The sequence below is a fragment of the Cynoglossus semilaevis genome, chromosome 18 (genome assembly GCF_000523025.1).
Source record: "Cynoglossus semilaevis isolate Cse_v1.0 chromosome 18, Cse_v1.0, whole genome shotgun sequence".
Classification (NCBI taxonomy): domain Eukaryota; kingdom Metazoa; phylum Chordata; class Actinopteri; order Pleuronectiformes; family Cynoglossidae; genus Cynoglossus; species Cynoglossus semilaevis.
The window spans coordinates 9,285,704-9,299,509 of record NC_024324.1 but is presented as its reverse complement, the minus strand read 5'-3'; the positions used below and the strand labels follow the sequence as shown (position 1 = coordinate 9,299,509).

The 13,806-nt window shown below is 39.1% G+C and overlaps 3 protein-coding genes across 7 annotated transcripts; 1 reads left to right on the top strand and 2 right to left on the bottom strand.

Annotated features, from left to right (window-relative positions):
* On the bottom strand, positions 1-4,614 carry vps72a (vacuolar protein sorting 72 homolog a). The gene is made up of 6 exons (XM_008331488.3): positions 4,226-4,614; positions 2,403-2,555; positions 1,892-2,009; positions 1,620-1,796; positions 1,097-1,241; positions 1-998 (listed from the first exon to the last, which is right to left on the bottom strand). Exons 1-6 carry the CDS (start codon positions 4,340-4,342, stop codon positions 608-610), a joined length of 1,101 nt encoding a protein of 366 aa, XP_008329710.1. The 5' UTR covers positions 4,343-4,614; the 3' UTR covers positions 1-607.
* A 525-nt stretch (positions 4,615-5,139) lies between these two features.
* LOC103394261 (leucine-rich repeat and immunoglobulin-like domain-containing nogo receptor-interacting protein 1) lies at positions 5,140-10,911 on the bottom strand. 5 transcript variants are annotated; one of them, XM_008331489.3, is made up of 6 exons: positions 10,774-10,911; positions 10,190-10,383; positions 9,218-9,714; positions 8,706-8,803; positions 7,673-7,748; positions 5,140-7,480 (listed from the first exon to the last, which is right to left on the bottom strand). In XM_008331489.3, exon 6 carries the CDS (start codon positions 7,466-7,468, stop codon positions 5,651-5,653), a length of 1,818 nt encoding a protein of 605 aa, XP_008329711.1. In that variant the 5' UTR covers positions 7,469-7,480; positions 7,673-7,748; positions 8,706-8,803; positions 9,218-9,714; positions 10,190-10,383; positions 10,774-10,911; the 3' UTR covers positions 5,140-5,650. The 5 variants fall into 5 exon arrangements, with proteins under 5 accessions (XP_008329711.1, XP_024920776.1, XP_016896705.1 ...); XM_025065008.1 differs by having other exon boundaries at positions 8,711-8,803; XM_017041216.2 differs by having other exon boundaries at positions 8,742-8,803.
* Positions 10,834-13,600, top strand: LOC103394262 (cathepsin L1-like). The gene is made up of 8 exons (XM_008331492.3): positions 10,834-10,982; positions 11,108-11,225; positions 11,310-11,432; positions 12,142-12,294; positions 12,386-12,610; positions 12,726-12,891; positions 13,068-13,173; positions 13,272-13,600. Exons 1-8 carry the CDS (start codon positions 10,954-10,956, stop codon positions 13,369-13,371), a joined length of 1,020 nt encoding a protein of 339 aa, XP_008329714.1. The 5' UTR covers positions 10,834-10,953; the 3' UTR covers positions 13,372-13,600.
* Positions 13,601-13,806: the final 206 nt, after the last annotated feature.

Here is a 13,806-nt window from a genome sequence, read left to right as displayed (position 1 = left end):
TTACAAAATGATAAAAATGTTTATTTTAGTTATGAGTTCAGACGTTTGTATATTCTACAAGAAACTTAACTGAAAAAGTATTTGTCAAAACAGCATGTAAATTAAAAGTCTGAGGTTACTTTTACAGATGGACTTTTTTTTAGACATCAAAACAAACTCAGAAAACACCTAGAGTCTTACAGAGCCCAACAGAGAACAAAAATAGCTCAGTTTGCTTACCTGCACTTATAAGTTGCCTTTGGTACAACAGTGAGACACTGCACCCTCTGGAGTGCACAGTGTGAACAAAGGGAGCCGAGAACCAGGTCCACCTTAAAATCAACTTTTAACTCAAGTCACAGAAATAAAAGGTCATTTTTCTGTTAGTCTCATTTCACTAGCCAAAGGTCAGTTATTTTAACAGGAACTTACGTGAAACCATGCTGAGCTTTTCATTTACTTTGCTTGAACGTGTGTAGGCTGAGGTACTGAGGTATAGTATTGTTAGTGTACAAATACTTCAAATACCTGCAACATTTTGTCTTGAACACAACTGGAACACAACCATTAAAGTCTGTGATTTATGAGATAAAAGTCAACTGTTCCTTGTTGTTGTTGCTGAACTGATCTATGTTGTGACTGCACTCTGCTTTACCAGCATCTTGTGTCGAGCACCTTTGGCTGCAGAGGAGTCCAGTCCTGTCATTCCACCTGATGTGTTAGGGAACCCGTGAGCCGCCACATATTTCCGGTACGCTTCCCTGATGATGCGGAATGCTTGTGCATTTGCGTACGGTATGTCAGTGACCGGGTCTCTGTACAGCGCGGCCTTGTGGGTGACGGGACAAACCTCCTGGACAGGAAGCTGAGGAGTGGATTGTGCAGCGGGACGAAAGGCCACGTCAAATGCCTCGTCGTCGCTGAAGGTTATGTAGGTACGAGAACACAAGCCTCCAGTGGGCTGCTGGGAAGGCGTGGTGGGATTTTGGGGAGCGGTTTGAGGAAGGTCCTGATCCAACCTGACAAATACATTACAAGGACAGACAAGTAATTTTTCTTCTAGCCAAAATGAAAAAACATTTACTGGTAGAGTGTGATAGTGTGAGAGCTTACACACCCTTCAACATCCACATTTTCTTCCTTCAGTACAGAGTGGGAGACGATGGGCATCAGGACCGAGTGGTAACGGATGGTCGGTCCCTCAAAACGCCGTTTCTTGTGGACTTGCTTCTTCTTGTCTGCCTCCAGGCGTTCATAGTTCTCTACCAACAGCAATATGACTATGTCATTCTTTGTCTTAAATGTATATTGAACATGAACAACATTCAAATTTGGACAAAGAGTATTCTACCATTCCCTGAATTTTTCAGTTTTATATTGGATATTTATTGTCTAATTTAATGAATTCACATTAATTATATCTGTTCTAAAATAGACAGAATCTAAATACTGATTTTAGACAGTGTTGAAATTTGATATCATTACAAAAAGGTCAGGTTATTTTTATGTTATTCAAACTGATCCAACATTTCAGGAAAGGCAATACAGTTGTATGTAATAAAGTATAATATATAGATGTTAATATAATATTAATGAATATAAATGAAACAGAAACCATTTCAGCCCCACCCTGCACTCACCCAATGATCTGATGTTAATCTCGGCTGTGATCTTGGCCTCAGCCAGCAGTTCTTCCTGTGTGAGAGGCTGATCACGATGAGCTCCTCTCCTTCTCCGTGGAGCATCCTGACGTTCCTGTAAGCGGAGGTTGGTCTTGCGTGTATGTTCACTGGTGGACTGTCGCACAGACTTCCGGGCTGAAGTCCGAGGGAGGCACGTGTCACAAGTAAAATACAGATTTTTTTTTACATGGGACACAATCAGAAGTCATTATATTTTGCAAAAAACTTACTCTCATTAAAATCATGGAATTCCTGTGGAATCCTTCTTTTCAGTTCCACTTTAGTTTTCTCTGTCTTTTTCTGTTCTTCAGGTTTTTTGGGTTTGGGTTTTGCCACTTTTATAGGTTCCTTAATGAGGGAAAAAAACAAATGCGTGAAAAAACAGCATAATTAGTCAAACTTTTCTTATAGCAAGTCAAAAATAACAACGTGATCTAATTGTGAAGTGCAGCGCCAAAACTTATTCAAATGCCCGTCTGCTCCCTTGGCTACAGTTAAAAGAACAAAATTCAGCAGCCACAGTTTCAACAGTAACTGTAAGAGGTTCATACGTGGAGGTTTATGAATACACATGCTGAGAAGAACAAATATTGCCGTGACAACACAGGCTTGCATTTCCAGTAAATGTTAATCAATTCCATTTCAGAGGAAAAAAGAACACTAAAAGTAAATGTGCTGCACTGTTTTTTAAAGCATTCTTCTGGAGATCAAACTATCGATGCAGTAATGAAGTATTTTTACCTTATAAGCTTTAGTCACAACTCGACTTTTGCGTCGAGGGGCGTCCTCCTCTTGGTCGCTGTCAGGCTCATCTCCTTCATCAATGTCAAAGTCGCTATCAACTTCATCCTCAGTGTCAGAGTGTTCGCCATGATACTCATCATCTCCAGATTCCTGGAAGAACAACAACAGAAATACATAAAAACAGAATTGCTTCAGTTGTTCAGAATATTCCATGGATATAATTTCTTACATTTCATATATGTTTAATCCAACCAAAATTAATTATTGGGAAACATACACCCCCAGAACTACAGGCATACAACAGTATAATAGAAACAACATCTCTTCTCAGCTTTGTGTTCAACGCAGCTTCAAGCATCATGTTTAAAAAAAAGGAAAACCAGAAACATTAATAATTTATCTTTTATGCAAATCATGCTCAGACACAGCAGTAAACAAGGCAAAGTGCAACACTTAAGCAGCAAATTGACTCACTCTCTAATAACGTGCATGCACACATACGCAAACTGATGTGCACACACACACAGGCACATCCTCATTGGTCAAAGTAGCATCTAAATTAAGGATGTGAAAATAAAAATCACAGCTTTCCAAAAGAACAGGAGAAATGACTCAAGCGTCTTAAACATGTCTGTGTTTATTTGATATATATATGGATCTATTTTTGTCATTTTCAGCCGAGACCAACGTCAGAACTGTCAGAACGATCTGCCTACACAAGCTGACCATTGATCCTACAGCTGTTTAAAGAAAACTGGCCTGAATATGAAATGAGAAAACTACATGAAAGTCTCTACACAGTAGTACATGATGTCCTATTCTGTCTTCTGAAACACATATATAACGCGTTCAACGATTTGTCACCTGTGAAGATGGAACACAACAGAACACTGATGTCTGATTTTGTTAAATTAACAACATTAATGTGGTAAAGGTGACTGTTTTAAAGTGGCTTTATATATGTGGGCAGACCACTGCTCCAGACTGCGCCTATTTTGAGTATTTTTGGAATTAAATTGCAGTAGTAGATCTCACTGCCTGAATAATACAAAAATAATTAAATGCATTTTTTGAATTAGACGTATTTTAGAGTGATAAAATAACACCTCGATGACAGTTTGTTTGGGACTTAAATGTTGTGTTTCCAATGGTAACATTTCAGTTGCTGGTGCTGTTCCTAATTAAGACAGTCAGCCTCACTAGATGTTGTTCTTTATATACAATGACAATCAGTATCCTGTAAACTGAGACAGTAAACGATAAAGCTCAGAGTGGTACATATAACAGGAGAGTCAACTAAGGACATCCAAGCAACAGCAACAATATTAATATAGATAAATAGTAAAACAACTTTTAAATATGAACAAAGAATGCTATAAACTAAATGCAATGTGAAGAAATTCACTTATGAAGGTCCCAATATTCGTGATGTTAAGCTTCCGGTTCATTGGACACAATCCACAACAAAATTTTAGTTGTCAGATTTGTTATATATACTATTAGAGATGTGTCTTTTTTACATGCCAGTGAAATCTAAGTGCATTTATTCAAGTGACATGAAGTGACAAGAAATATTCTTTAATAATTGTTTTTGGTACCTAAAAGACGCTGTTAAAGCATTAATTACACTAATGACCGTCACTTCAGGTACCTTTGATACTGGGATTTTTTAGCATGATCGTGATCTAGGAGCACAACACGAATACACAGAGTAAAACATTCAAATATTATCACATAACAAATATTCAACAAATCGGTTTATCTCAAGGGACTGGTAGCCACGTTAGCACCATTCTCTAGCGGTAAATTCGGTTACTCACATCGTTAAAACCTCCGTACGTGGTCTTGTAGAATTCGTCCTCTTCTTCAGCATCTAATAATTTGAACATGCGGTTCCCCGCAGTCTTCCTGGGTTCTCGACTTCCCGCTAAACTCATTTTAATTCAAACTTCTGAAGACAGCTACCGTCTGTTTGTTTGTTTAGCCGTTAGCTCCGCTAACTTGATGTAGCGCTCTGCCGTTTTTATTCGCTTGGTTTGTATCCAAGCGTAACTTGAGAAATTTAATATTTGTGGCATAAAGTTATATTGCGTTTATCAACATTAAGCCACATAAATGTAGAAAAATTCAACTGAAAACTATAAGCCAAAAACACAACAGGCATTGTCCGTGAGCTCAGGGCTGAAACATTTCCGGGGTAGGTGTTGACCTACTTCCGGGTGAAGGGGAGATTAAAATGATAACCTGTTTTTTCTTTTTCTCAATTATGTACAACCCTGGATAACAAATAAATAAGATTTGTATTCAAGTTTTAACATGGTTATTAATTTTTTCACTATATCACTATATCACTGACTTAGTGCATATCTATCACCATGGAAACTAGAGATGCTCAAAGAGTAAATGCAGTGCCATAGTAACACCTTTACGTGTCTGTACCACCTTGTGGCAGCTTTAATTAACGCTTTCATTTATTCTTCCTGCTTATGGTTTTATGCTTTTTTTCCTGGAGGTATTGTTGTTGTTATTTTTATAAACGTAACCTTTTCTGATGCAAGATGATTAGATTTTCCTAAAGGTGTGTTACACAATACAAAAGCTAGCACTTCTCTTGCTTTTGGATCAGTCAGTGAGTCAGTGTGAGCTTCAGCCCCTCAACCTGAACTTTTACACTTTTAATTAAAAACATTTTTTTAAATTTAAAAACAGAACATTGACATCAACATTGTTTTAATTAATCATAACTTTTATTATATTTATTATATAAAAATACAGGCTCATTCATGGCTCATTCTAACTTACTAGAAACATGTTAATACATAGTTGCACACTATATTGCACATTACATTAACAGAAGTTTACTAGTAAATAGGTAAATAGTTTTTTTAACTGGTTATTACATTTTTTTTCCAAACACATAAGAGCCTAAACCATAGTATTAGTGGGTAGTGTATTAGTGTAATAATAGTGTTTTTCTCTTCATTTATTTTAAATTTCACTATTATAGATATGTAAACATTTACTTAAAAAAACTTTAAATCTGGTGTGCATCAAATACTACATGTGATGATGATATGAGTTTTTTTAAGCATGGTAATAGTTTTGTGCACAAAAAATAAAAGCAGCAAATTGTGTTATCCTAATCTGCAATTTAAAACATTTAGTGTAAATGTCTGTGTTAACCTTGGCCTTAATTGCACACAGATTGATATTAAAAAATAAAAATAGACATTTTACTTGTCAACCTATAATAATTTCATGGTAAACCTGCTTGTCTCCATATAGTTCCCATTTCCTCTGGCACTAGTGGACACAGTACTGTGTGGCACATACTTGATGGTGGCTGTGTGCTTAATGTGTCCTTTGCTTTTGCTCCAGAGGAACATGAAAATAAAACAAACACTCACAGAGCTGAAAAAAGACAGAAAACCAATGGATGCTGCTATCAGTAACGTCTTGAAATCAAATGTGAGTTCATGATTTCCATTCACATCTGGAGAGGAAGATGGAATCCAACCACCAAGATGAAAAGTGCTTTTACGAGAAGTTAGAAAAGGCCTGACCTGAAGGCTGACCTTTAGACTGTCATTTCCTGCTGCATTAGATGCCAAACAGTAATAAGTACCACTGTCTTGAGGCTGAGCGTAGCGAACCTCCAATGAGCCGTTAGTGAGAACCCATATTCTACCTGTGGATGACACAGGCCTCAGCTGTGGATTAAACCAGCTCAGAGATGGCGTCGGGTCTCCTTCTGCAATGCAGTCAAATACCACCGTCTGTCCCTGATTAACTTTCACCCTTTGAGGTTTGCAGTTCAGAATCTGAGGCTGCTGACAGGTGAGCAGCCCTGAGAGCTCTGTGTCAGAAAATTCTAGAAAACTCCAGTCCTCCAGGTGGAGTGAGCTGCTGCACATCGGCAGATTTCTCCCAAAGTCAAGGTACACGCGTCGTTGCACCATCCACAGCAAACGGCAGTCACACGCCAGTGGGTTGTTGTCAAGTATTAGAGTCTTAAGGGGCGTTAGTGACTGAAAAGCACCAGACTCTAGAGTGGTGAGACGGTTTCTAGATACATTCAACAACCTGAAATTGACCAGCCCTCTAAATGCTCTAGTTTCAATTCTCAGCAGGGATCCCCCCACCAGATGGAGCTCCTGCAGCCGAAGCAAGTCTCCAAGCAGGTTCCCCTGAATGGAAGTGATTGGATTAAAGGAAAGGTCAAGAGATACGAGATAGACGAGATGATGTAAAGGAAGGTAAGGCATCACACTGAGGTTTCCATGTGTAATGGTGAGGGAGGTGAGGTTCAAACTTAAGAGGCTGTTTCCAGAGAGAGCGTCCAGCCAGGGGCAGTGGGAGATAATGAGCTCTTTGAGTTGCACCAGATAATGGAAAGCATAATTTGGCAGTGAGGTGAGACTGAGGCAGTGAAAATGAAGGCTCCTCAGTGTTGTTAGCTGTGAAAATGATTCTGTTGGAACAGCAGTGAGGTTACAAGCATCCAAATGCAGCTCCTGCAGGCTGTTTAGTCCCGTGAACGCGTGTCTTGAGACGAAAACCAGTTGGTTGTCGGCCGCATTCAAGTGCTGCAGGGCTGGCAGGTCCTGGAAGGTAAAATCTAAGAAAACGAGAATATCATTGCTGCTAATGTCCAGAAACTGCAGGCTCAGCAAGCCAGCAAATGCTCCAACTGGAATGATCTTAAGGCGATTGCGGGCCAGACGCAGCGTTAGCAGACTCTCCAAACCCAGGAAGGCGTCCAGCTCAACAACCTCCAAGAGGTTATCATTTAAATCCAAGTGTAAAAGTTGTCTGAGACTCTGAAACTGCTGATGCAGCAGCGTTTTGATCTTATTATGGGTCAGGTTTAGTATTATAGCATCTCTTGAGAGATCACTGGGCACAGTGCTGAGTTGGCTGAGAGAGCAATTCACCTCCAGCAGTTCAGCGTCACAGCGGCAGGACTGGGGGCACAGTGGGTGGGTTTCTGCTGCTAATGATACTGACAACAGGAAGAGAAGTGCCCAGAGCAGCCGTAGATGGAGAACTATTCTCTCAAACATCTGTAGATGCCCCTAAACGTAAAAAAAAACCCAACAAATAATTATTGAAGAAAAATCAAGGAAACTTTCAACTTAAAAAAACTATTCACGATCTGAGGATAATTCTAATGAAATCTTATGTTATATTACATTACATTATTATTGGACAGTGATGCCTTCACTGTCCATTAAAAACTTCTAAATATTCTTGTAGTTTTCTCTCACCTCTCACTAAACAGGAAGTATCTTTATGAAACCAAACAGCTGTGGATGGAGGCTCCTGTCCTGGAGACTAAATATCCTGTAAAAATATGACAGAAGAAATATTAGATAAAAATATCACTGTGTTTTGGCCCATTAATACATGTACAGAAGCCAAGAATAAACATGGGTAATCAGGTCGAAACGTTGTGCTAGAAAAAAGATGAAGAAAGTTACGTTGTAGAAAACGTAACAATTTTTTTTATCTCTGACTCTGTGTCTGTTTTGTGAGCCAGAGAAACTCTGATTCAGATTAAAAGGCGTGTAAACTTCCAAACTGCTCTTTTAAATTCCTATTAATTAAATCTCTGACCTCCATAAGATCAACATCAGTCCAGCAGCAGAGCTTAGCTCCTTATGGACGACTCACTGTCGTGTTGTTCACTGTTGTGAATAAATAACTGGACAGCTCTGTCTTTGAGCACATTAACAGGAAGGAACGTGAAAAGGCAAAGCTGTGCCAGTGTCACAGAATGAAATGCTGATTTGGGAAAAAAGTGTTGTAAACACCACCTGTGTTCTGGTAAGGTTAAAATGAGTGCAGAGCACAGATTTCTTGTTTACATGCAGTGATTGCTGTGAAAGCAGACTGATTTTGAAGACCTCTTTGACATTTAGCTCCAAGGTCTGCCTGACATTTTGAATTTGAAGTTTGTTCAACTGGATGCTGATGTGTTTGTAAAAACAAATGGAGGCACAGTCTGTTTAAAGGGATAGTTCAGGTTTTTATAGTGAAATTGTATATAACTTCTGGATTATTAATATATTCAGCACAAAACACACATGCAATAATGCTAACTAATGTTATTTTACTGGTAAATTTAGTTAGCTTAAATCAGCAGCTCCTGTAGGTAGAGATGGAACATTGTTTTTTTTTGTTTCTGGTCTCAGGCCTGTACATAAAAAAAAACTTTGAACTGCCTTTTAAAGTCTTAAGGATATTCAAATTTCATATTAATTTCTTTTTTTCGAATTATTTATTTGGTTGGTTCCCTACCTCACCACAAGGCGGCGGCAAATATGAGACAATTACGTCCAGTCGTTGATCGTGTTCTCATGTCTGAGCATCTCAACGGTGAAGGTTTACGCCACAAACTGTTAACAAAAAAGAAGCAAAAGCACGAATTACGTGTCAAAAAGACGGACAATATCTTTTAAAATGTTTATCCGTGTGTTCTATTGTTTATTTAAAAAAATCATAGGCGTACATTAGGACTGAAAGACTAGGACAAATGAAGACAGAGTTTACTGCAAAACAAAAAGAGACCTAGTATCTGCCTATAATATGTCATTGTTGTTGTTGTTGTTTTATTAAATAGCAGTCATTTCTATTTTGTTTTTCTCCTCCCCATTATGTTCATTGATGGCCTCCGAGCTCTGACTTGACACTAAAAAAATTAAAATGTCATATTCTATCCATGTATGTGTTTCATTTTCCTGACATTTTATCTTGACATAACTGAGTTGATCTGACACTGTGCAGAACAGTGAAGTAAAAGAAGGTCTTACTTTAAGAGAACACCTCAGATATCCATATATTTCAGTGAAAGTTATTCTCCTGGTCCTGATTCAATAGTTTCTATAAATACTTGCAGAATATATTTCTTCTGTCTGCCGGTGATGACAGCAGCTCCCCTGAGCACAGAATGATGGAGACTCCTGACTCCTCCGGAAAAGCTGTAGAATAATGGAAATCTTCACTGCTCAAGAGTGATAAAATTTATGAGTAAAATGGGAAAAATAAATGAAGTGGAACTCGCCTCGTTCTCAGTGTTGGGGCGCCGTCCTCACAGCAGTGTCTACGTCAGGTTGCTCTGTCTGTAAATGGAGGATGTGAAGAGGACGTGAAGAGGCAGAGCAGACCGTGGCTCCTGTCCTCGCAGTGTTGACGCTGCGGCTCAGCTCCTCGTGGCAAACAACAACAATCTGGCTCCGGAGGTGTGTGTTCTCTGAGCATGCTGGGAGTTTATATGCACTTGCTTCTGGACTTGATCCAGTATGACACACTGGAAGGGTGACAGGAGGAAGGCACAGGTCAGCCAAACACTGAGATTCAGGGGAAACACCAGATGGGAATGAATTTAAGGACTGACACTTACAAAATAAAAATGTACTTAATCTCTAATGATAATAAGATAAATAATTCCCAACGACAAAACCTGTCAAAAAAAAAAAAAAGTCTGAAACAAATTAACCAACCTTTAGAACTGACTGTGTTTGGACTGAGAAAATCTCTGAGATAATCGCTCCACATCTCAGTGGTGCAATAATTAATATTAACAAATGTCTTACATCACAATTATCATTAAATTCCAGACTCACTTATATCTATTGAATATTTCTACTTGTTCCTGTGTAAAGTTTGAAACTGTTACTTTCTAATGACTTCATTACAGATCAATTTGTGTGTGTGTGTGTTTTTGTGTAGTTTATTTGATCTTATCTAAAGAAAGATGCATCACTGCTGAGTCAGGAACTCACCATCTGCTTCCTCAGCCTAACTCAGTCCATCAGCAGATCTCTGTCCAACTCCGGAATCAGGAGGAGCAAAGATTAGGTGAATACCCAATCACAGCCTCCTCCAAATCAAAGTTCAGCCTTGCACCAAACCCCCCTGCTGGTCAGATTTGGTTTCATCAGCAGCTCGGGGTAATTCCAGGATTTGTGGAGAGGAGCTGGGATATGGAGGAAAAGGAACAGTCACATTTTAGTGGTGGGTTCACAGTGGAGTGTTGTACTTAAAAAAAAACTAAAAAAACCCAACATTATTATTTAATAGAAACTGTTGTACTTTTTTTCTATCCAGGGTATTTTTAAGCAAGAACTTCCACAGGACTGCAGTACATGTTGGCCAAGAGGAAGAGAGCAGCAAACCACCAACCACAGCAGCACAAATAAACTGGCTGTTTAACACCAAACCAGAAGGACTTTTCAGTTTCATTTAGTCATTTAGTCAGAAATTGTGTTTTTAACTAACCCAGTGAAACACCTTGTACTTTCGTCAGAGCGTTTCATCGACATTTGGGTTGTTTTTTTTGGTTATGCAACACTTTCACATCTCTTACCGTCACAGCATTTCAGGCCACAGCAGCTGGCTGTAGATTAGATTCACATGATGAGTCAAAGAGCAGACCCACTGATCAACAACACGACGTGTGTGTAAAGAGTGAACTTCCTTCCTTTCTCTCAGTACTACGGTCGAGTGCTCTGTCTGAGGCAGAGCTACTTCGATCAGAAGGCCAAAGATGAAGATGTTGGATTATTCTGCGGGAAGGTAAAAAGAAAAGAAGTGTTATTTGATTGTTTTGATGATTTTTGTGACATGTAGTGAATACAGCCTCAGAGTCTGACGTGGTGAAGAGATATGTTGGTTTTTTGTTCTCTTTTTTTCTTTTTCAGGTTGCACGTCTTTTTTGTAGTTTTACTTCAGTTCGTAGTCGTTACCCACTCCTCAGCTGCTATAAATACAACATGGGAAGAGTGGAAGATGAAACACAGCAAGGTTTACGACAACGAGGTACAGGAGGTTTTCTGTGTTGTTACCGACGTCAGTAGACATGGACAGATATTTAGACTCTGTGGTTTGTTTTTTTTCTCACAGACGGAGTTCAGCTACAGGAGAGCAGTGTGGACAAAGAACATGAACTTAGTGCTGAAACACAACCAGGAAGCTGCAGCAGGGAAACACAGCTTCACTCTGGGGTTAAATCCCCTCTCTGACATGGTACCAGTCTGATTTAACAACAGCAGCAAATGATGATAATAATTATAATGCATTTTATTTAAAGTTAATCATTTAATGTCGATGGTAGTTAGTCAATCGTTAATAATTTAATGTCGATGGTAGTTAGTCAATCCAAAAAAACTTTACTTAAACATGTGAAATCCATTTAAACTAACTAAATAAATAATCCCAAGCTGTATACTCACGACTAATTAAATTAATCAAGTTAAAATATTTTTAACTTTAAACTCGTATACATACAGCATGATAGGACTATCCAAAAGATGAAGGATTTTAATGTGTGTCATGGTGATGGAAGGAGAAGAGGGTTTTATTTTGAGTGTGATGATGGCAGGAAGCCGGAGAGAGAGCCTGAGCAGACTGAAGGAGTGACGTATTAGCTCCACAGGAAACTGGCAGCAGTCCTTTAACACATCCAGGATTATGGCCTTTACTCAGAGATCCCGAAGCACAGACAGAGTGTCGTAGTTTCCCTTAGATATATAGATAGATACGGCTGAATAAAATAAAAAATCAGATTAGTGCCACTCATGACACAAACCTACTTCAATACTTCAAATAAAATAAACACAATATTGAGGTAACATTGCATTGAGATGTTACGGTTGTGTTGTGTAAATGTTCAAAAATAACCAAGTACTGACTGTATGTTTTTTTGTCATGTGTGTGAGCTGTGTTTTGTCTTCAGACAGCAGAGGAGATCAACCAGAAGCTGAATGGCTTCAAGGTGGAAGAGGCTGTTCATTTAAGAAATTATACCTTTAAGGAATTACATTTCCTTCCAGTGCCTCAGAGTGTGGACTGGAGGACAGATGGTCTGGTCAGCCCCGTCCGAAACCAAGTAACGTTTGAGTGTGAAGCAGCTACACATTATTTTTTTAAAAACACAGCTGTAGTTTAAAGAATGTTGCCTTTTATATTTTTTTACCCAGGGTTCCTGTGGGTCCTGCTGGGCCTTCAGCTCCATGGGAGCTCTGGAGGGTCAAATGAAGAGACGGACCGGTGTACTGGTTCCTCTGAGTCCACAGAACCTCATCGACTGCAGCACCACGGATGGAAACTATGGCTGCAGGGGAGGCTTCATCTCCAAAGCCTTCAGCTACGTCATCCGCAACACAGGCGTGGATTCAGAGAGATTTTACCCGTATGAGCAAAAGGTTGTTTTTTAGAAAGCACCTGAATTCATTTATCTGGAGCTTTTGGGCCACATGGACTCCAGTTAGAGTTACATTACACACACTGAGAAATAATAAAAATCCCACCTTTGTTTAGAACGGGAAATGTCGTTACTCAGTTAAAGGGAAAGCTGGCTCCTGCTCTGACTTTCACATCCTTCCACACGGAGACGAAAAAACTCTGCAGGCTGTGGTGGCGTCGGTCGGACCTGTGGCCGTGGCGGTGAACGCCATGCTGTCGTCGTTCCATCTGTACAGAGGAGGTGAGGATGAAGGATGTGACAATTCTACAGACACTCTCCCGAAGATCCTAATATAACATGGATTAATGAGAAGAAATAATCCCACACTCAACTGTCATTTATCCACCGACTCCTCCAACACGTCTGGTTTCCAGTCCTGTCAGAAATTATAAACTAAAATTATTTTTTTCTTTTAGGTTTATACAATGTTCCCAGCTGCAACCCACGCCTCATCAATCACGCCGTGCTGGTGGTGGGCTACGGCACAGACGCAGGACAGGAATACTGGCTGGTGAAGAACAGGTTCGATCTAGGAAATCTCTACCACAGGAACACCTGTGCTTTCATTAGAAATACTGTCAGTGTTTGTTGGTTTTTCTCTGTCTTTTCTTCCGTTTCAGTTGGGGAACGGCGTGGGGAGAGGAGGGATTTATTCGACTGGCAAAGAACAAAAACAACCTCTGTGGCATCGCCAGCTTTGCAGTTTATCCAACACTGTGACAAAGTCATCGTTCAATGTTGTCAACATCACGTTGAACCGAAACAGATGCTAAATAGTAAATAACTAAATAGTTGGGGATTCTAAACTAATTTTATTAATATTTTTTGAAATGCTGATGATGTCGTTTGCACCAGGTCACAGCCTGAACTTTGCTCTGATTTATTTGTTTTTTAAACGTCCGTGGTTGAAAAACATGATTAAATTAAACATAAAACTTGTTTAAAACTCTTGATGTCTAAAAGACGTTTCTGTTTTTTTTATATAAATCAGATACCTATGAAATTGTCACATCTCTCTTAGACTTTAATTCACGTGTGGTTCACACATTTCCTCTTTTTATCTGATATGGTTGTTTTTAGCATAATCTGCTGATTCTATTTGAATAAATCTTATATATTTAAAAATCAAACATCACATTTTACACATTTTTTCCA